Source organism: Stegodyphus dumicola, chromosome 5, assembly GCF_044657685.1.
Source record: "Stegodyphus dumicola isolate Sdum_Otavi_A_Nest chromosome 5, ASM4465768v1".
NCBI classification, from domain to species: domain Eukaryota; kingdom Metazoa; phylum Arthropoda; class Arachnida; order Araneae; family Eresidae; genus Stegodyphus; species Stegodyphus dumicola.
The window spans coordinates 181,312,068-181,334,718 of NC_140772.1; the positions used below are offsets into that span (position 1 = coordinate 181,312,068).

At 33.1% G+C, this 22,651-nt stretch overlaps 1 protein-coding gene across 1 annotated transcript in view; it reads right to left on the reverse strand.

Annotated features, from left to right (window-relative positions):
• Window positions 1-22,651, reverse strand: part of LOC118189076 (uncharacterized) — a 408,861-nt gene that overhangs the window by 150,644 nt on the left and 235,566 nt on the right. Inside the window, exon 4 of the mRNA XM_085817435.1 lies at window positions 535-705. Within this exon, the coding sequence (XP_085673561.1) occupies window positions 535-705 (171 nt within the window). The remainder of the gene's footprint in view (window positions 1-534; window positions 706-22,651) is intronic.

The window sequence follows — 22,651 nt, forward strand, 5'->3', positions numbered from 1 at the left end:
AGCATTACAATCTAGATTACTTATAACCAGATATCTTCTGTTTTTCAAACATTTTATAAGATTTGTATATAAGTAATAAAGAGCATTTAAATTACAACAATGTCTTGGGAATTTTCAGTTTCTTAGGAATTATATTAATTTATTGGGAAATTTACATTTAATTTTGCATTTAACTTAATCCTCTTGTAATTTAGATAAAGTACATCAGGCATCAAATCTAATGAAACAATAAATTACCTCTTGGCGATATGGATTTTCAATTCTTCTTACATTCACAGTAAATTATCTTTTGCTGATATAGATTTTCCATTCTTCTTACATTCCCTTGAGCGCGCATAAAAAACCATGAGTATAGCTTTTTCTAATGTACTAGTTTTAAGAGTGATTAGTTTCAACAAGATTTTCATCTAACTGCTTCTTGGTCTCCATAGCGAAAGCTGAATAGAATATACTTCGATCCTGTTTTATTTCCCTAATTGTGTCATAATGTGTCATAATGTGATTGTAAATCCAAATAAAATCATTTGCTCTTACCTCCTTTTCCTTCTCCAAACGTGTGATCGAAAGAAGGTCCGGTTCCCACGTGACCTGAAGGAGTAGAAAATTGGTGTCTTCTCCATTCAAAATCCTGACGGGGATCATGTGTCCAACCACAAAGATCTGGATCTTCGAAATCACATGAAGTCTTTGGATCTTGCATCGCGGCTGGAATAGGAAAGGGGAGCTGAAGTAACATAAAATACACCTAACATATATACGTATAGGAAAAGAGTATACTGCAGTCAAAACCCATAACAAATGTCTTTAGAAACATGTTTATAAATTAAACTACTGATTAAACTACTACTAAGACATAAAATATGTTAAGAATTTATGATTCGTAGTAATATTTTGCAAACAAATGTTTAAAAAATAGATATTATTAGCAAGATACGTCATATAGTATTAAAAGCTATATTTATTAATTCTTTATTAATCATCAAGAAGCATATTGTTTTCAATAATTAGCTTCTTACATCTATCTATAAAGTGTATTTTCTTATAATTTGATAGAAAAAGAAAATGGTTTGCAAGTGAAACTTATTAAGAAACACATAAATATTTTTATATCATTAACTACACTGAAAAAAGCGTTTTTCTGAAATTTGAAAGATACATTACTGTTTCTATTGATACTTGACAAAATTGATACTTGCCTCAAGATCAGAAACTTTCCGCACTTTAATAATTGAAGATCATATAATGTGGGGAGTGATAGCAGCTCTCAGAATGTCGAACTTGTAGAGTACATGGATGGTTAATGTAATGGTAAGATAATGAAATACAACTCGTCATCATGAATCGGGATAAGAAATATGGAAGGACAGGTTACAGATGTTTTTAATATCAAAACCAAGAAAAAGTTAATCTCTCTTGGCTTTGCTCTCGGTCAAAATTAGGAGCAGGTTCAGGCAGATGGCTCTTGGGTATACTTTTCCTTAATTAAATAATACAATCCAATTCGTTTCTTATGTAATTTAGTAAGAAAGCGACTCTTTCAACAGAATTGGTTAGTTGATATACGGTGATGAAAGATGCAAAATTCTACATTTGCAAAACTTATTTTTTAGTCTCTTAGCTAACCCCAAAATACTCTCACAGGAACTGTTCCAAATGATTAAATTAAAATTCAGATAAATTATTGTTCTAGTGAAATATACGAAAAAAGTTTTCTTTCGGTAAAATAAGCAAAAATAAAAACATGCAAGAACCATGGAAAACACTCCAAGAATCCTGGAAAAAAAGTTCGTTAAACGTCAAATCCTTCTATACAACTAGTAAGAGGAAAACATTTTTCCAATTTCCTTCATTATCAGTCACTGAAATGCTCCCAAAGAAAATTGAAACGCGTTTTGCGCACAGTCATGCGATCATACATCATGCGTCATGCCATCAAACATATGTTCTTCAACGGTTCTAGTATAACATCTTGCGCATGGGAACAACTAAGCAAGCATGTGGTTGAGTAAGGAGAAGTAAATAAAGCTTGTATTTCGCAAAAAAGGGAAAAAATTATGCAAAATGTTTTAATAGTAAGCATATGGAAAACGTTATCAATTTTAGTTCTTATAGTTTCAGTTGTTTCTTTATATACTCTTAGACACAGAAAACGACGCACCGAGAAGATATAAAGCAACCTGGACACAAATTGATATACATACAGGTTTCGACCGAAAATGCAAAATTTTACATTTTTGCTGCCAATGAATGAACGGTTGTCGCTACAGCGCATCTGATCTGCGCAACTGGCAGGATATTTAAGAGGAGAAATTACGATTCCAGGTCATAAATTCTTCCCTAATTTCATTCCGTGTACTCTGGTAGACAGTAACTATGGCTCGCATACAAGTGCGCGAACGATATGCGCAGATATTAGAATTTGAGAGAGGTCGTGTAGTTAGGCCCAAAAAAGCCGGTTGGTCATATCGGCTTATATAGCTCCACATTTGAGTAGGAGCGATGCCACTATTAGACGATGTTGGCAGGAATGGGTGAACCATGGCCGCACACAGCGTCAAAGAGGAAGCGGTAAGTCTAGAGAAACGACAAAACGAGCAATCGTGAGAGCGGCACTCACAGCCCCAGATGCATCATTATCATCGATTGTACGTGCAACTAGTGCTTCAGTAACTGCAATGACCATTCATAGACGACTCACAGAAAGCGGGCTGAGGTCACGGCGCCTCTTGCGCCGAGTACCATTGACCTCTGTACAACGTCAAGCCCGTTTGCAGTGGCGTCGGGCTCATTCGCACTGGAATATCACTGACTGGAGTAGAATAGTCTTCAGTGATGAGTCCCGCTTTCAACTGAGCCCGATGACCAGCGAAGGCGAGTCTGAGGACGCCCCGGAGAGCGGTGTGATACCAACCTGACTGTCTTCCGGCAGAAATGCCGACAACCAGTAGTGATGATCTGGGGTGCCATTTCATTTCATAGTAGTACCCCTTTAGTTGTCATCCGTCGCAACCTTACAGCACAGCGGTACGTCGACGAAGTTCTAAGGCCCGTTGTGTTGCCCTTCATGTCACGCCACCCTGGGCTTACATTTCAGCAAGATAATGCCCGCCTCCACACTGCACATGTTTCTACTGCTTGCCTTAGTGCTTGCCGAACATTACCTTGGCCAGCAAGTTCGCCCGATCTCTCTCCTATTGAGCCCGTCTGGAGCATTATGGGCAGGAACCAACCAGCTCGGGATGTTGACGTTCTAACGCGCCAGTTGGACAGAATTTGGCACGATATCCCTCAGGAAGACATCTGCAACCCCTATCAATTGATGCTAAGCCGAATAACTGCTTGCATAAGGGCCAGAGGTGGACAAACGCGTTACTGAATTTTTCCCTTTGTGAAGCTCTATAACTTCAATAAATCAATCAGTTTTTCTCAAACTTTAATCATTTGTTTTTCTGTACATATACATCACATGTACCGATTTTGGTCCCATTCGGATAACTCCATTTTGGTGCGACTTTTTTTTTTTTTTTTTTTGTCTAAGAGTGTATTTGATGCAGCTATATTTTCAGTGCTTTTAAAAGTCTTTCTTTATTCATATTTTGTATCAATCTATATACATAAATAAAGAAGAAAGTCTGTGTGTTTGTTTGCTAAACTCAGTAACTACTATAGCTATCGTTACTAAACTTAACAAAATTCTTTTCTAGGTCCTGGAAAAGGTCGACGTACACTGTAACGTTATTGATTTCTGATCAATTATAATAAATTTGTTTGCAGCATTTAATCAACTAAAATTGAATATATATTAGGTGGAACTTGAGCTTTTACGACCATTTGAATAGAAAGACGAAAACCGTTACAAACTACGTGCCATTGTTGTTGACATAATGAGAGAGAATTAGCATATTTTACTGTCCAAACTTTTATATGAGTTGCATATCGCATCAGACTGAACCTGTATTCCTATGAATCGTATTTTTTACGTCGTTATTAGAGAAGGATTACAACAGCATCGTTCTTTCAACAGATCATTGTTAGATGCATTACTTTCTATTTAATTTAACTGACATCGGGTACTTCCACTAGTATATTATAGAACAATATAAACTTCTCATTGTTCAGCAAGTAATGAAATACTTTCTTTGAAAGCTTTCAGGTAATTTTATAGGTTGTTTAATTTGTTACTTGAATTCACAAATACCCGTGTAACACTGCGCACTTTATTTATAGAATTCCACAAACAGCATTAACTCTGCTTATGTATGATAAACAAATTTAGTACGAAACGAAAATTGAATTTAATAATCATTCTCACGAGCTAGTATGTCATAAAAGTTTTTGCATTATTATTATTAACATGGTGTTTTCTTTTTTATATTTCTGGCTTAAAAGGAGAAAAAATAAACGTTCTTTTCGTTTGATAACGCAAACCTATCTTATATTTAGATTCTCAGATTGACTTTTTAACACTTGATTTTTCACAATACAATATTTTTATATTAATTTTATGATTGCAGTTATAATATGCAATAACTGCTGGAGGTTAAATAGTTGAGCTGCTGAAAAATTTAGGAATAGAATTTTTGAGAGCTTGGCGCTGTGAATACTGCAGTTAGCGGCAGACGACAGATTAAATTCAGAGTTTTAATTCAGCTAGTAGAGAAGGTAACACTACTTGAAAATGGCGCAATTATAAATGCAGCTTTTGTGATTTTATTAGCATTATTATAGAATATTGACTAAACAAAAATAATTTCACGCAGAACGTTCTGCTAGATTACAAATAGTTATATCATCTATTCTCACAGATGATATAGTTTTACTATTAAAAGCGAATGAAATAAAAACTGAAAAGCATGATATAAGTAACTAATAATAAATGAGTTCAATTAATCGGAAAGAAAGACACAGTACCTCTAAATGTTTCATAACATGCTTTCTTTACATGAATATTCATCGTAATGAAACTCTTCGATATCATACCTTTAACAATCTGTTGATATTTAGGATAAGGAATATTGTTGTTTAACACTGGTATTGGAATAATGTTTTATTTGATCAGATCAGTAATTTCAGCTCAAAATTTTAAGCAAAGGCTAAACCCTAATTATTCTTAAGGGGACGGTGGACTTTAAAAATTAGTTTTTTAAGTTTTTGTGTTTTGAACAAGAAATTTTATGAATATACATATTATAACATCAGTTTATAAAATATGTGTCCAAATTTCAATTTACATTAAAATAAATAATTAATTATTTTACTTAAAGATTTAAAATGCTCCTTGCGCGCTAATTTTCAATATTTTCTCCTAATTTTTCCTTTTAGTTATAAAGACTTGAAAAAAGTTTTTGTGTATCCATTATTGAATACGATGGATCAGAAAGTTTTTAAAAGGATTTTTGTGAACTTAAACCCAGTTTTTGGAAAAATGTCACCTTCTGTTAAATATTATCACAAGTTTAAATTTCTTAATAACTTCATATCCGAAAATTCATACACAGATCTATTGTAACATGTAACAAGATAGTTTCTTCCAAATATAATTCATTTTTAACTAAAAATAAGACGTAAGGAGCATTTTCAAGACATATGAAGTGCGAAAAATTTTGTTTTGAGAAAATTTAAAGTTTTTCTTCAAACTTACGTTTAACATATGGTCATGAGAAACAGCAAATTAACTTTAAATATGAATATGTAGACACTAGATAACATTTTCGTATCATTTAACTATTTTTAATCTCATAATATTAAACATGCGACAAATAAACATATCACAAATTCTTATGTGATTTGAAGTTAGAGGTAGAAACAATTTATGTATTATATTCAAATGAAACTTTTAAAATTCACTCGTATCATATGTTTTATCTTCATTTGTTATATTTACATTATCTTATAAACTTTAGAATATTTTTTACTATTTCTGTTTTTTCCAAGCAGGTGAACTTATCTTTTTGCTTTGATTCCAGCGACGTTGATCACGCTTTTTTGCAACGAGTAGGAAAAACGAGTTTGTTTCATCCTGTTCTACGCGTATAGCATTCACATAACTAAAGTTAAATTTATTAATAGTTGTCAATACTGATATTTCTAGCCTTTTTTTAGAAATAAACACTCCTTTTGGTCAAATATATAATTATTTCATCAGTAAATAACTGTTGAAATACATTTTTTAAGATTTTTTTCCAAAATTTAAAGAGCAAAGTTTACGTTTTTTACACATTTTAAATGCTTGTAACTTCTTTAAAAATTAGAATATTTGAACTCGGTTTTTTTTTGCATACGATTACGTATATGGAATATTATGAGAGTAAAAAACTAAATTCAATATTTTGGTTGATTTTTAGCTATTTTAAAGTCCACCGTCCCCTTAAATGTGTCCATCTGTTTGAATCCTTATAATAGTCCTCAAAACAAATTCTTCGGTCATAAAATTTATTTAAGTACATTTAGTTTGAATGCGTTAGTAACACGGAAATTTAAGACTCCATTTTTATTCATATGATAGTTGAGGAACTTAGTCTTTACCATTTAACACCTCTTCAGAGTTAAACTTATAACGTAATTCTCCCAGCATGCATCTGTGGTGTCACAGCAGCACATTCGGCGTGTATTTTAGAGATCCAGCTTCAATTCCCGGGGAAGGCATTGCAAATTTTTCATGTCTCCCGCTTCAAAATAACCTAATGACTTTACAGTGGAGCCCAAACTAAAATGTGGTGGACCAGGTTTCATCACCACCAGGATTTGGCGATTGAGTCCGCTAATCTCCGGTCGCATATTAAAAGGGAGTCATTCGAGCAAGCCTTCGTGGTCTAACGGTAGCACATACGACGCGTATTTTAGATGTCCAGATTCAATTCTCTGTGAGGCAACTGCACATTTTTTCACGTCTCCTGGTTCAAAATAACATAATGACAGGAGCAAAGAATAAACTTCGAGCCTAGCAGATTGAGCAACATGTCGCTCATCAGACACTAATCTTCAAGCTGCGTGAAAAGAGTCCGATGGCTTAAAATGTGAGGCTTGTCCTTGCAGCTTGAAAATGTTTAACTACCGATCTGAACCAAAGGCGGTTTTAGACATTTTCTTACAGATTTGAATTAGCTTCAGATGGGGACTCTATGCAGTTGTAATTGTGTAACACTAATTAAGAAGTTCTTATACCCTGTTTGGCAAGCAAATGATTGCGCTCCGCCTGAAATCTATATATATAAAAGGAAGAGTCTGTCTGTGTGTATGTCTTTCGTTCATGATGCGTTCGTCTATGAAATTTGGTATATTTTTTTCAAAATTCAAAGCGATGTTTTTCAAAATTCGAATGAGTTTTATTTTTTTAAATGTTTTTTGATGAAATCGCATGAAAGAGACAATTCTCTCTCATTGTATGTCTCACTGTATTGTGTCAATGGCACACAGCCATTGTTGCTGATATATCATTGTTGTCATCAGCACTGTTGCCACCCGGAAAAATTAGGGCGGTAATTCTCTGCAGTTTTTTAATTTAATGTTTCTCTTGGGTACTGGACGTTTGTCGAGAGATGGCAACGGGAAGTTGGTTAATTTATTTATTAGGAAAATTGATATTTGTATTAAGGCATATTGCTTATTCCACATTGTAATGTTTTATATGTAATACCTTTTTACTCTTTTTGGGGGGATAAATTTGTCCTGCAATCTAAAATTCTGTGCAGTTTTTAAAGTTAATGTTTGGTGTTCCCTTTAGACTTTTTTCCAGTATATTTAACAGCCAGACGAAGGCTGTCCGCATAGCGGCTAGTACTATATTAAAATCTTATAAAAGTTTTAAATAATATTTTTATTAAATCTTGAAAAGAACAGAAAGCACAGTTTGTGCGTAGAGCAAAACTCCGCTACTTGTGGATATTTAAAATAACAAACCAAGGTATCGTAGTAGAAGACTATACATATTTTTTTTTACTTAACTTGGCTTAAGATTTTAATTGTGCGTTTTAAAATCAGCTAGCAAAATGGTTATGCCTGGGATTTTAACGGGTAGAATTTTACAATAGAATGCAAATTGCAGAGGTCAATACCAATAATTGTACATCTAACTATTCAAAATTTTAAACTGAGCTTAAATAATATATATTCATACGTAATAATCATTATACAAATAAACTATATCTTTCAGAGTTGTGCTTGAATTTATAATTGGCGGTTTTCGTTTACGCTTTTATGCGCCAATCTAGACAGCCTGCTGTCTGAAATGAGAGTAACGAGAAAGGTAACTTAAAATAAAATAAATATAAATATATATATTGATTACCAGTTATTTAATTATAAATCTAGGAATATAAGACGGAAAAGTGAATAACGAAGTTTTTCTTTAATGAATGAATATATAGGATACTAAAGTAATGGCAAATACTTCTTGACGTTAATTAAGATTGAACTGAGATATTCATATTAAAAACAGATTCTCTTCCTGTTGAAAGGTTTGCTTTCTTCAATTTTGATATTAATACAGTTTTGATTAGTTAATTCAGATATTAATTAGTTTTTTGTAAATGACATATAAAGTGATTTCACCTTCGGCTGATGTTATTTTTAATTTCTTTTTAAACTTGTTAAGTCACTCAACTTATGTAAATTATGTATTGATGGACTATCATAGGAGCTTAACAGGAAATCTCTTTTGGCACTAGATCGACCAGCCTTTATGATATTTGAAAACAGCCACGTACGTCATTTCCACGTTAAAGATTATTTGCCTTTTCTAATATTTATTTAATTTCTATGTAACGTGTATGCCTTTCATTTTAGTTAAATTATGCTATATTTATAGAAATGTTATAATTTATATCAAAGCATACACGTAAAATCATCAAAATTGACTTTTAGATTACATGTAGACAGATGTAAAATCTCACGAAACGAACGGGAATTTATAATATATTTTGATAGCATGTACTCAGACATATGTTAACATTAATTTAGTATAGATAAATTATAATGTATGTTTATAAATGATAAGGTTTAAATGATAAAGCAATTTCTTTGTACTTTTCCATCAGACTATTTTCTTAGTCAAAAGACCCTTTTTTTATTATACACTGATGTCCAAAATTAAGCAAAGTAGTGAAGAAAAAGGATAAAGAGAAGAAAACCAGATTTCACTGTAATTTTAAAAGGTCATGGGTTATAACAGAAAACCTAAAAGGCTGGAACACAAAGAAAATTATCCAGAGTTAAATAAAAAAGCGAGATAATAAAAATATAAGATTTTTTAGTGGCAAAAATAGTTCTTTGGAGTAAATCTGCCAATACGGAATGTTGAATCTTTGAAAATAGTACTCTATAGCATCGATTCAGTCCAAGATTGAATACGCTGTGATCTATAAAAAGTTCATTGAAACATAACGTCAAGATATAGCGAGGAAAGCTGTAAAGATTAGTGAGGCTGCTAGCCATCAAGTTACTTCTTCTATATGTATGCATTTCGTGAACTTACTGGCATGATCACGAATACCAGACGTTCTCCAGACCAACTGCCATTGGAAAATCAGTCTGTAGTTAAAAGTAAAGAGCATACGTGTGGTCAAATCGAGTTCATATGAACTCGAGATCAATGTAATTTGGCACATCTGTGTAAGGGTATCAGTGGGACACCAAACAACTAGTCTTCTTGTATACAACTGACCTGGATGCAGTCATCTATAAGCAGCTTAATAAGATATCGCTCCTTTCATCGATGCTGATCAGAACCGTATCCGCTTGCAATGCTTGATCTGTGAGTTCTAGATTGCAGATGCAGAAACAGCAGTTCCTGAGCAGGACGGACAGTTACTAGTCTTCTTGACATAATTATTTCACTTGATAAGCGGTTTCATAGGCGAAAATGAAGAAACCCTGATCTCAAGCGATCAGGCCACTTTCCATAGTTCCTGATTTCTTTCGAGATGCTATGTTACCAGATAACTTCACCAGATCTCAGAATTTGAACGTTTTATTTTTTCTCAGAATTTGAAAGCTTCAGTTTTTTCAAAGTGCATGCCGTAGAAATATAATTTCTGCACACAGCATCCTAATTGTTATTCTACCTAGCTCCTTGACTTATTAAAAAATGTTGGTACATGAAAAACTTTTCGTAGCTGATTTCCACATGGAAACATCTATTATGCATGAAACTTTCTTTGTTATATTTTCTTTCTTTCGCTAAATGTACTAAACTGGCACGTTCCCTCCCTCCCTTTAGACACCAGAGTAGAATTTCAGCTGTGTTTCTTAATTTTACATTCATTTGCATTAAAAGAAATTCCATGTATTACTTCTGAGATACGTTCTTTTAACTCATCCTATATTTTTATATCTGCAAGATTCTGAATTCATTTGGTAAATGTTGTGCGTACGTTTTCCTTGAAAAAGCACATTTAATGTAGAATTTTAAATGATTTAAATGCTTATAAGAGCATAAAGTACAATAACATTTACTGCTGCTTACTTGATATGTCTTTTGTATTACATTCTGCACAACATTTGGTTTCATTATTGTTATAATACTTATACTGTTCCAAACGTTTCCTTTCATTGCATAAATATATATGTATATATATAAAGTTTCCTTTCATTGCATGTTATATGAGTCGTACTTACGTATATATATATAAGTGCAATTAATGATCAGTTATACGAAATATTTCTTATTCTTATCTTGTTCTTATTTCTAGTATTTTCTATGTATACTACCACGTGTGTGTATAATATTTTAACCTATTTCTGTGTGGTTCAGAGTGCTTCGTAACTCTGCTATTCAAATACCACGAGCATTCATTCATTAGTCGTTATTCAAAATTGTATCATTTGTTCTGGAAGATAATTCGAATTTAATTTTACAGTATAAAGTGCAATTTTAATGTCATTCAATTTTTTTACCTTCTTTGAGCTGCCGCTAAGCCCTTGGGAAGTTCATGCCTTTTTAGCCTTCGGAGCTTGCAGAGCTAAGCACAGTTTGGGAACTGTTGCACGAAAGGAATGATAATTCTCCAGCCCACATATGTGATAAATTAAAAATCTTATATATCGTTCAACGGGAAACCTAAGTCCTGTGGCTGAAAAACGTCTTGATAGCTTAATGTAACGTAACGCAACAGCTGCAAAACTATTGTAGGGTTTCCATCGTCAAAGAAATTAAGAAGCGATGAAACAATTGTTTAGAAAACAGTTCAGCATTACGAACAAAAAATACATAAATATGTGTAAAATATGAAGTATAATATATTGAAATATAGAAAATTAACACTATATTAAACCTTACTTTACTATTATATTAAAAAAAACTCAGTTGATTCAAGAGTGTCAGGTAACAAAGTCTCTCTTCTGTAAAATGCGAAAGCATTTTGCGTAAACTAGTTCCTGTTTTAATAAAACTAATGTCACATATTATAAGGAAACGTATTTGCAGATAATCTGTGCTATAGAAGGGTTTCTCTTATTAACAAGAAACCAAATAGTAGCGATAGGGAGGTCTCTATACGTAAATAGTATGTGAAAGCACATACGCAAAAATTTATAAGAGAATGTTGTCAAAGATTGTCAAAATTGTCAAAAGATACATTAAATCAGAAAATAAAATAAAATTTCATTTAGGTCAAAATGTGACATAATTCTTAATAATTTTATTACATGCCTATGCACGCAGACATATGCATAAACTGGTAAAAGCTTTCATATAATTTCATTTATTTGTAAAGACAACAACAACAAAAAAAAAAAAAAAAAAAAAAAAAAAGATGAAATTGTGGCCTGCATTTTAACAAGACTTGCAATTAGATTTATTCAAAAATAACTGACAAGAACTTACAACAATTCTTCTAAAAGCAATTAAGACTCAATTCGTTGCATTTGCAACTCCAATTCAGTAAAATTCCGAAAATTGCATCTACCAGACTAAAACAAGCTGCTTGGTACTCAAACAACGAAAAAGTAATTTAAAGTCAACAGTTTTCCTTAAGAATTCGGCGACAACAAACATAGAAGAAATTCTCGCCCCTTCTGGGCGGAAAAGTGCTTTTCAGTAATTAGAGGCAATAACTAACCCGCAGGCGCATGTGCCTTGAAAACAAAATTCACTGTTCTCCACAAAGACAACGAAACAAAAACTTTATACCCAATTCCCATCAGCCGCAGTAATTTAGAGTTCTTTCGAAAAAGAATTCTTCTTAAATAAATAACGTCTTCGCCATTTAATGAAAAGGTAAAAAGATTGCAAAAGTAGAACCTCGGTTCTCTCCTCCACTCTATAATGGCTGCAATTTGTACCAAATGATAGCACTTTCATGACATTGTCTTGCAGTTTGGGGTCGGAAAGACTATGATGGATCTATTTTCAGTAATTTTACGACTTACCATAATACCTCTTTTACAGTTTTTTGGAAAAGAAGACTTTTATGGCCTCGGTAAGGAATCATTATATGTTGACACATTAAAACAAAAGCAAAGCGATGAAGCGTAGACCGTTGATTAAGAAAAAATAATAGAGTTTGATTGCTTGAGAACTAACTCTGAAATCGACAACGAAATTTCCGCGCAATTGTAATAAAAATAATCTTAGGAATGACTGCGGTTTTCGACAAAAATGAGATTCCGAATAATACTCATAATTAAGGAAATTGATGGGCGATAAAGGCAGAGCTGTTTTGCCTTTTGAATTTATGTAAGAAGAATTCTTTTATGAAATAGCCTTTCTATGGCACTTTATACTTTCAGATACTTTATTTTTTTTTCCACTTAACTTATATTTAACTAATCGCCAATCTTGTGATCCTATCAAAAGCGGTTTATTTTAACATATATTTAAATACACTTAATTTTTTTTTGAAACCCAGGATATTTTTAGTGATGTATTATCACATTACAGTTCTTTTCTTAGCATTTATAATCTGCACCGCATGACTAAGCGTATTTAATTCTTTACATGGCGTATTCATTATTTTCCTTTGTTATGTATTTCTTAAATCTTTTTAAACCGGAAATTAGTCCGTAAGAACGTTAAGCACTACATATTTCAAGATAAAGTGGTATAGGCACAATTGAATGCTTAACAAATAGTACGAATGTCATTTGCATTATTTTCTTATTTAACTAAATCATGTTCTTAAAGATACGAAAAGCTCCTCAAGCTTGCTAATCAACACTATATTTACATATTCTCGACTTGCCTCATTATTTAGTCTGCAAATGGCTTTTTTTACATCCTTATACGAAGTGAGGGAAAAGCTGTAATCGCGAAATATTTCGGGTATCATATTTCAATGGAAATACCCATTTTGGCCGTTCCCGAATCTATTTGAACGATTCTTTTATGTGACGCCTGTACATACGGACAGGAAAAAGGACTTGTTTTTCCAAAAAGGATTCTGAAATGGATTCGAAAAAGACTTTTTCGCGATGTCTGTACGTGCGTACATACGTATATATGTATGTATCTCCCATAACTCAAAAACGGTTAGCTGTTGAACGTTGAACGTATATGGGACTGTTATAACATCTAGTTGTACACCTCTCTTTTTTTCAAAATCGGCATGTATATATATATATATATATATATTATATATATATATTGTTGCTTTCCTACGGGTTAGTAGATTTTGAGTGATTAACTAAACACTTGATGAAGAATGAAAACACAATTTATTAACCAATGTTACTCAGAATAGCTTCACGATAAAGCACTAGAGTACAGCTTCCGACTCGGTTAGGTTGTTCTCGGAACTCAACATACTTTCTAGATTCTCCGCGCTACAACTCGGGATGCTCTCGACGATACACTCGAAAGCCTGAACGGTGCACACTCTCGATGCACCAATTCGCGACTCATTGACGAGACACCTCGATACTAGACTGCTACTCTGTGTACAAGTAAGGTTTGTATAGCTTTTGGCTTGCCTTCGAGAACATTTTGAGTCAAATCGGTAAGAATCCGTGCTATAAAGTTCTCCATCCGTCTATGTCATATCGCCAAATGGGCTATTTCACACCAAATACGGCAACCCTGCCTTACCTTCCCATTTTCTGGCAACCCTGAACACGTTTTTTGGGGAAGCTATCTTCCCACAGCTCGACAATTCGTAGCAATAACATTTATGTAACACCCAGCCTTTTATCCTGCTTAAAAGTCCCAGCCTTGCCTTTACATTCGCAGTTGTTGCCAGTATTCGTATACGTCCAATTACAAAAGTGTTTCAAATGATGGATATTCATGGTTCGGCAATGTCAAATAAAAAAAAAAATAATAATTTTTAACAAATAACGAAATACGGCATTTAGTGTTGTCTTCCGGTTCCTGTATTTGCAGTATGCAGTTGAGAAGTTCTGAAAGAAGGAAATAATATTGTCCATATTTCACTCTCGATATTTAATCGGTACACAACAAGATGCCTTTACACACTGAAAAATGAAATGCTTTAAAATGTTTTTATTCAAACCATTTCTTTTTGTTGCAGAATTAAACAAATTGTCACATTTAAGAAATTGTATGATGTGTTGCAATATTTACTACAGCTCTTTGCATAGTTTCTATTGCATCTAAAGTCTAGAATCACTGGACTGTAACTAATGATTTAATTAATGTAATTATAAAAGCAATACTTTTAGTTTATTATTAAAATCATTAAATACTTTTATAAGGTATTTTTCCCTCCTTTCTTCGTGTTTTCGTTTTATAACGGTAGCATACACGGCGACGTGCAGGTTCGAGTCCCGGCGAGGGCAATGCCTAATTTTCACATTTCATGCTTCAAAATATTCTAATGACTCTACAGTGGAGCCAGAACTAAAAAGTAGCGGATGATGATTCTTCACCACCAGAATTTGGCAATTGGTTCCCCTTATCTCTTGTCCTCCTTTAAACGGGGGAGTAGATAAGGTATTTTCTACCTCCTTTCTGCTTGCCTTCGTGGTATAACAGTAGCACACTCGACACGTATTCGAGAGGTCCATGTTATAGTCTCGGCGAAGGTATTGCTCATTTTTCAAGTTTCCTGTTTCAAAAAACAACCTAATGACTCTAATGAAATTATCTAGTTGGAATCTTTAAAATCGTCAAGCATAGTTTCACTTTTACTGATGCATTCATTTTATCTGAATTGCATTTGAATTAAGTAACTATTCTTAATTTATGTGTTTACACATATTTTGCTTTGCATTATTGTCATAATATCTTCAGATATTCATGATATCGTAATCAAACAAATAGAATGTTTTCATCAAAGATTGCACTACAAAAACTACTCATCAGAATTTATACTGTTAAATATTATAAGCATTTTAAAAAAATACAGAATTTTTTCATACGTACTTTAGTTTAGTTAAATATTTATCCCTTTCTATACCTCAGAATTTTATTCTTCAAAAATGTTAGAATCCTAATTGTAGATATAGAGTTTGACTCCAAGATTACACGAGAAGATTTATAAGAAGATAAAATTTATTTATAGCTTTTACTAGTGTCTCAAAAAGGTCTTGCTATTTACAGTTAACGACAAAATTGTATCCGCTGCAAATACGCAGCAGAGAATATAGCGTTGCCAATCAAGAATTCGTACAGTTTTTTTTAATTAACACAAAATGAATTATTAAAAGAATGTTATACATATAATTAAAACTGTTTTTGCTTCAGGTGTTATCTTATACTATAACTGTGATAAAATACATTTTTGATACTCAACAAAGCATAGATTTAAAATTTTCTTAAATCTACGTCTTCTCTAAACTATATGCATTCAATATGAAATCGAATGGTGTTGATTAAATTTTGTTCAATGTATAGCTTATAATTCTCTCAGCTTATTTCTTTATAAATTTTATTTAATCTCTATTATTAATTTTCCCTAAAAGAGAGGGCACTAGCCTTAGGCTAGAAATTACAACTTAATGTACACGTGTTTCTTAATAAATCATCTAAATTTAATTCTAACCATAACCTGTATTACACTCGCAAAAAACGAAAAAGACGATGAATAAACAAACAAAGCCTCTACTGCGATTTCTCCGTTCTAAGTTTCGAATTGGCATTCAGCCTCAACTAATCATCAATATACTAATATTATTGATATATTTCCAATAGTAGAGTAAGAAAATCGTTGAGAACCTTTTATTTTTCATTAATCGTATTCAGAATTGAATACATATAAGAAGCAAAAAATTTCCACTGCTATGAAATGAGCAGTCGGACAGCCTTAAGTAATTAGATGCATTCCATAGATCTTAACCATGGATGAACTCTTAAGATTATTTCAGATTTTGAGGAAGTATATTTAAAAATATTTATCACTATTAAAATGCGTTAGTTAAAGTACAGATTTAACTGTTTTAAAAGTAATTTTTCTCGATATATTTAATATAACATTTTCATCGGATTGTCTTTTTCTGTTCAATTCAGAAGGTAAGGTTTACTTTAGTTTCTTTTCTCTGCGGAAGCTATTAGATCTAAAGTAATTCAGTAGAGTAAACAGAAGAAATTCTGTTTGCTATTTCAGATGTAACTCTTAATCTAAGATGAAGAGACTTAAAATTCGTATCATAGGGTGCTATTATATTTAATATGTTAACAAAGCGTAGAACATGCGGGAGAGACATATCTTTTCCTAGGACAAAAATTATATTTAGGTCATCTCATATGAAAAAAAAAGTAATTTCTTTTCGTAAAATAAATGAGTTTCTTTCTTTGATTTTCGCCAATTTTAGAAACATGTAAGATAAATCTAGTACGTTTCGATTAACTTGCGTAAGTTCAAATGGGGTTTAAATTGTCTAAAGGAAACTCCATATAATTAATTTCATTCGTTCATGCTACATCTTGCAGAACTCTTAACACCCCTTGAAAAGAGAGCATTCGGTAAATTCTGAAATAAAAATATAATTTATATAAGAAAGTTTCTATTCATTAATCAAAAAGACATTTGACTTATAAGGTAATTCTCCCGCCTTACTAGCATGCCTTCGTGGTGTAGTGGTTCTGCACACTGGGCCGGTATTCCAGAGGTCCTCGGTTCGATTCCCGGTGAAGGTGTTGTTAATTTTTCATCTTGCCTGCTTAAAAAAAAAATCCTAATGTCTCTACAGAATTTCTAAGTAGCACAAATAAGATATTTCATGCCACTTTACGTACATAAACTTCAGACGTACTGGCATCTTAAATCTATATACTGGTGTTCACATTTGATAAAAGTTTCACATTTGGTCGATTATCTCCAGAACTTATATGAACAGATATTGTTAAAATTTGGCATGTACACCTTACACAAAACAAAATTAGACACTTCAAGGCTATGTAATAGATTTTGAGACTAACGTCCCTTTTGGGATAATAATACTTTATTACTATATTAACTAAAATTACATATGGAAGAATACCGTTAAAGATATTCTAGCAAAAGGATTAGCCAATCTGCGTAAATTTGCAAAACCAGTTTCTTCCGTTAAATTAGAACTTTCTTCTTCAGATTGAGGAGTGAAAATTACTAAGCAAGTGCTCACACAACAACCGACAAAAATTTCGAAAACGTTTGCATTAAGGACAACCTACTATCACCATCTATTAACAAAAAGTGAAAACATCTGTGAAACAATTATTTTAAAGCAGAAGGTACAAAGAGATTAGAATTGGGACTATTAACTGGAACCAAATTATTTTATAACTGTAAAACTCCTCTGGGTAATTTGATTTGTCATTGTAAGATGTTTTTGAACAATTTTGGCTGCAGAGAACGGAAAATGTGATTTTTTGACCATCATTAATGGACAATAATCTATTTATGTATTTGATTTTTTCTAACATATGTTTCATTTAGTGACCTTTAGTCGGGAATTTCAAGGCTTTATTACTTTGAGCAACATGTTTTAAGCCGCACTGGCGAGGAATGCTGTATATAGCCCAGGAGTTTCTATCCGGAATTGGTTCTTTAAGTAAGAAAAAGTGAGAACGTTTTGTAAAATACGTGCAATTTTATCGTACGTACTATAGTTATCGACCGTATACTGGGATACGTAATCCTGGGATACGTACTATAATTAGGTACAATAGTAACGGATAAAAATTGACTATTGAATTTTTGTAATCGCTCAGAATGAGAGAATGCTTTCCATCGCTTGAGATGAAATGATTTTAACAGCTCTTAAAGGATAGAAATACGAGATGAAAAGACTATGGTGATTGAAAATGCTCTTAAGTAGTTAAATTCCTGATCAAGAGCTGATTTAAAAGAGCAAATCTGGAAACATAATAAGTATAAATAAAATATAATATTTGTAAATATATATATATAACGCAAACCTACAAATGCACTATTGTCCAACATTGCTAATCAAAAAATCATGTTTTCCGATTCTCAGATACCAAAGTTATTCAAAAATCATCTTCCAATGACGATTAGGATTTCATAGAGGTGTTTCACAAACATAAAAATCTTTCATGTCTAGTCAATGATTCCCCTTCCAATTCCCCTTTATTGCCGCAATTAAAAAAAATTACTTCATAATTGTTTTCGATTTTTTTCAATAGATGGCTTGAGTAGATTTTCTTCCTCATTCTAAGCTGGAAAGTTATTGACTTTTTTTTTTCATCTATAGTTAGTGTATATGAACATGCTTTGCTTTTCAGGGGTGCAGTTGGTCCTGAGTTTTTTTAAATGGATGTCAACATTCCTCCACATTGGCCTCAGCTGGTATATGAATATGTGGAAAGTAAGGATATTCGCCACATGAATTGGCTAGCCAAAACGTCTGACCTTTACCCTATACAGCATACTTGGGACGCTCTTGGGAGGACAATTTTATTTAGCCAACCCTCCTTACACAACCATCCTGCAGTTGAAAGCTGCCTTGCTGCGGAAGTGGAATAGATTGCCAAAGGATTTCTTCAACTGCCTCCTGTCCAAAATGCCATCACTTTGCGCGATCTGTCTCGCTGTGAGGAAGAGACTATACTCCATATTAGACTCCCTTTTAATTTGATATTATAACATGGATTTTGGGCATACCAGCACTATGAGCTTTACTGATAATCATGCGTACATAAAATGACTTTTGAATGGTACATCGCTTTCTCCGTTATAAATGTATATTCATACCAAATTTCATTAAAATACGCCCATAATCTTTTCTCGAAATTCGACATAATGGGCAAATTCTCTTAATTTTACACTATTGTATTTCATAGTACACTAAATCGTTGTCGAACGCGGGAGTTACATTATTAATACACTGCGAGTACGGCACAATCGTATTCCGCATAGTTTAACTTTCTATGGAAAAAATATTTTATGTATAATTCATATTAGGAAAGCATATGTAATTCAAATAAACTAAATATTATTGCAACTAAGAAGATAAAAATCAGAAAACTGTTGATTGAATGGCTTTTTATTGTAACATCCATTTGAGCGATTTTTATTTCAACTTGAATTTGAAGAACGTGATACAATTATTTTTAAAAAAAGCTAGTCAGCTTCACTTACGACAATTACTTACACAACTCTTTAAAAGTTGCTTTGTAAGAAATCAGACAGTTTTTGTGGCTTTTTTAATAATTCCTTTGACTTTTCGTAAGTCGAAAACATTTGCTACATCCAGCATTAAACAGCGAGGTGCTGCTTGCTCCAATTGATATGGATAAGAAACCATTGAATTCCACAAGTCCTGCGAGCTGTTTCGTAGCATTTAGATCTACCTCGTAGCAGTCTCCTCGGTCTTAAAAGGAACTAAGAAAATCTGCAACCAACAAAGCAACAGTGGTTCAACTAATTTATTCTCAAGTAAAATTCTGAAAGCTGACTAATCTGTTTCTAACCGCCCGCCTGAGTGATCTAAAGGACTAGAGTAATACAAGAATGTTTGATCTTTTTCAGGGTTTTGGGAAATATAAGTGCGTGAAATAGTCCTGGATGATTTCTGTAAGCTGAGACATTATTCCCTAGGTAAGGTAATTACCATATCATTGGAAACTTCGTCATTACAATTCGCTTTCTGCGAGCAGAGTTACCTCATTATTTCCTGAATTTCACTAGGCGTTTTGAGCTTAACAATATTGCTTGCCATCTTCAAGCAGTATTGGTAATCAATATCAGGGTGGAGAGATATTCGTTGATTGTGCTCTGATTCTATAAATGATTAGCAAACATTTTTCCTTTCTCAAAATCCGAAAAGGCTGCAGAATTATTCTTCTGAAGACATTTATTATAGCTTTCTGCTCTTTTTAGGATTTTAATAAATTTCCACTTGGATGATTAGTAAAGTTCCACAATCTTTACCTTTGAGGCTGTTGGTCGCTTTTTTACATATGTTTTTCTGTATTCAAATATTAATTTTAGTATATTCACTGAGATTAATAATTTCTGTTATATTTCAGGGATCCGAGGAGATTTGCAATTCTTTTATTAGGCCATTTCTTAATGACATTAGCTTAATGTTTACAGAGTGATTTTTGATTAAAGGATTACTTTCGATAATCTGAAGTGATCCGTTTGTAAACCTTAATAATGTGAAGCAATTAATGGATGTATCAATGCTACCATTATCACTCATCATTATACTCACAGCATTTAAGGAGGTATTAACGAAAAACGTAATATAAACTTCAGTCTGTGTTAGCTTTCAGTGTAACTGTTGCGGACTTGATGGCATAAGATTTGTTTATAACAGGCAAATTTTCGGATGAAATTTCGGATGTTTGGTTTCTAAAGTCATGGAAATACTTCGATATTAAGATATTAAGAAAAAGGTCCAATAAGTTAGCACAATTACAGAATCAATTTACATGTGTAACTTCCTCAGAAGCAATGGAAGTACAATGGGGTTATTACAGATAACGTTAAATACTGAGCGTACCCTACTGTCGCACTTTATACGCTTCCCACACTTCGACGTGCAACGTATATGCATACACATGCCTTGCTGTAGCATGTGATGTCCTGAATTGCCCTTTGGTTGGTTCTGTATGTTTTGTTTCGCTGTTATGTCAGTTTCTTAACTCCGTTCTTAATTTGCGCACCTGAAAGGCGATTAAAATTTAAAAAAAAAATCTGACCTTTTTCGTAATTTCTATTAAACGTGTGACCAAGAAATGCTCTTAAATACTAAAAAAATTCGTAAATATATTCTATAAAATATTCATATTAGAAGATCACTAAAAGGGTAACACTGAGTTTCCATCGAAGAATTCTCCTTCATAAAACATTACTTTGAGAATATAATTCCTAAAAGTTTATCAAGTATTTATATTTAGTTATGTATTAAAAATATATTTTAATGACTTTCAAAATATGTAAATGGAATAATAAAATGAAACGCAAATTATGAGGCAAAGTTTTAAATCTGTATAACACTTCAAACCTCCATTTGTTGCAACAATTTAAAACCATTTACTATAATTTCAAATATTTATAATTTAATGATAAATTTATTATTCCAAGTAATATAATGATTTCGTCTGATGCAATAATATGCTAATACACATTTGTATTCTAAGACAAAAATTACAAATATTGATTGACAAAGTTGACAAAAGTTGATCAACTTACTTTTCAATTTTTATATATTTTAACGTTGTAGAGACATTTGGGTATTTTGAAGCGGAAAGACATGGAAAATAAGCAATGCCCTCGCCGGGACTCGAATCATGGACCTCTTGAATACTGCCGAGCTTGCTGACCACTACACCACGAAGGCATCTTAAGAAGGCTGGAGAACTACCTTATATAGTCCCCCTTTTAAAGGGGACTGGGGATTAAGGGACCCAATCGCCAAATCCTGGTGACGAAGAATCATCATCCACAAACGTTTTTAGTTCGGGCTCTACTGTAGAGACATTAGGTTATTTCGAAGCAGGAGAGATATATGGTCACTTTACTTAACCTGTTACTTCAAACTAAGTTAATGGCACTACAGGGTTAGGAAGTCATCCTAGTCATTGCTAGGAATCTGACGGTTAGGCCGCTTTTCTACTCGTACATTTTACGTTAATCTGTAGTTTCTTGGATATAATTATTTTCATTCACTTGCTCCATTATCTCTAAGATGCGCGTGTTGCAGTAATAGTCTGTAAATAGTCTATTCACAGGATATGTGATGTAGTCGGAAGGAAAGAACTGCCGTCTAAGGTGCTCTGTCAGAGGGCAGGAGAGCAGGTAATGAAGTGCGTCCGTGTCTTCCCCGCGAAAACCGCAAGAACAGTTGACGTCTCGTCTGAAGAATCGTCTGTAATACGCTGGGCATTTCCCGCGGTTGGTACAGGCTTGGAGGAAGAGTCGGTTGCATTTGAGCCTCTTGAGAGAAGGTATTGGGAAGATGCTGTAAGTAAATCTTCCTGTCTCTTCTTCCTGCCATCGTGATGACCATGTCTCTTAAAATGTTGTTTTGGGGAGCCTTTTTGCAACTTCTGCGGAAAGCGGAAATTCCTTGAAAAATGAGCACTGCTCTCCCCGGAACTCAAACCACGGAACTCTCGAATACGCGTCGAGATATTCATGTTATAAAATGTTTATACATATCAAGTCAAATATTCCTGCTTCCAGGTATTAACTAATTCGATTCAACAGCCATATTTACCAATTCGACATCTTTATGTAGGCAATTTTAGTGGAAATGTGCTCAAATGATCCAGTTGCTGTCAAAGATTTCGAAAGGGATCCAGATA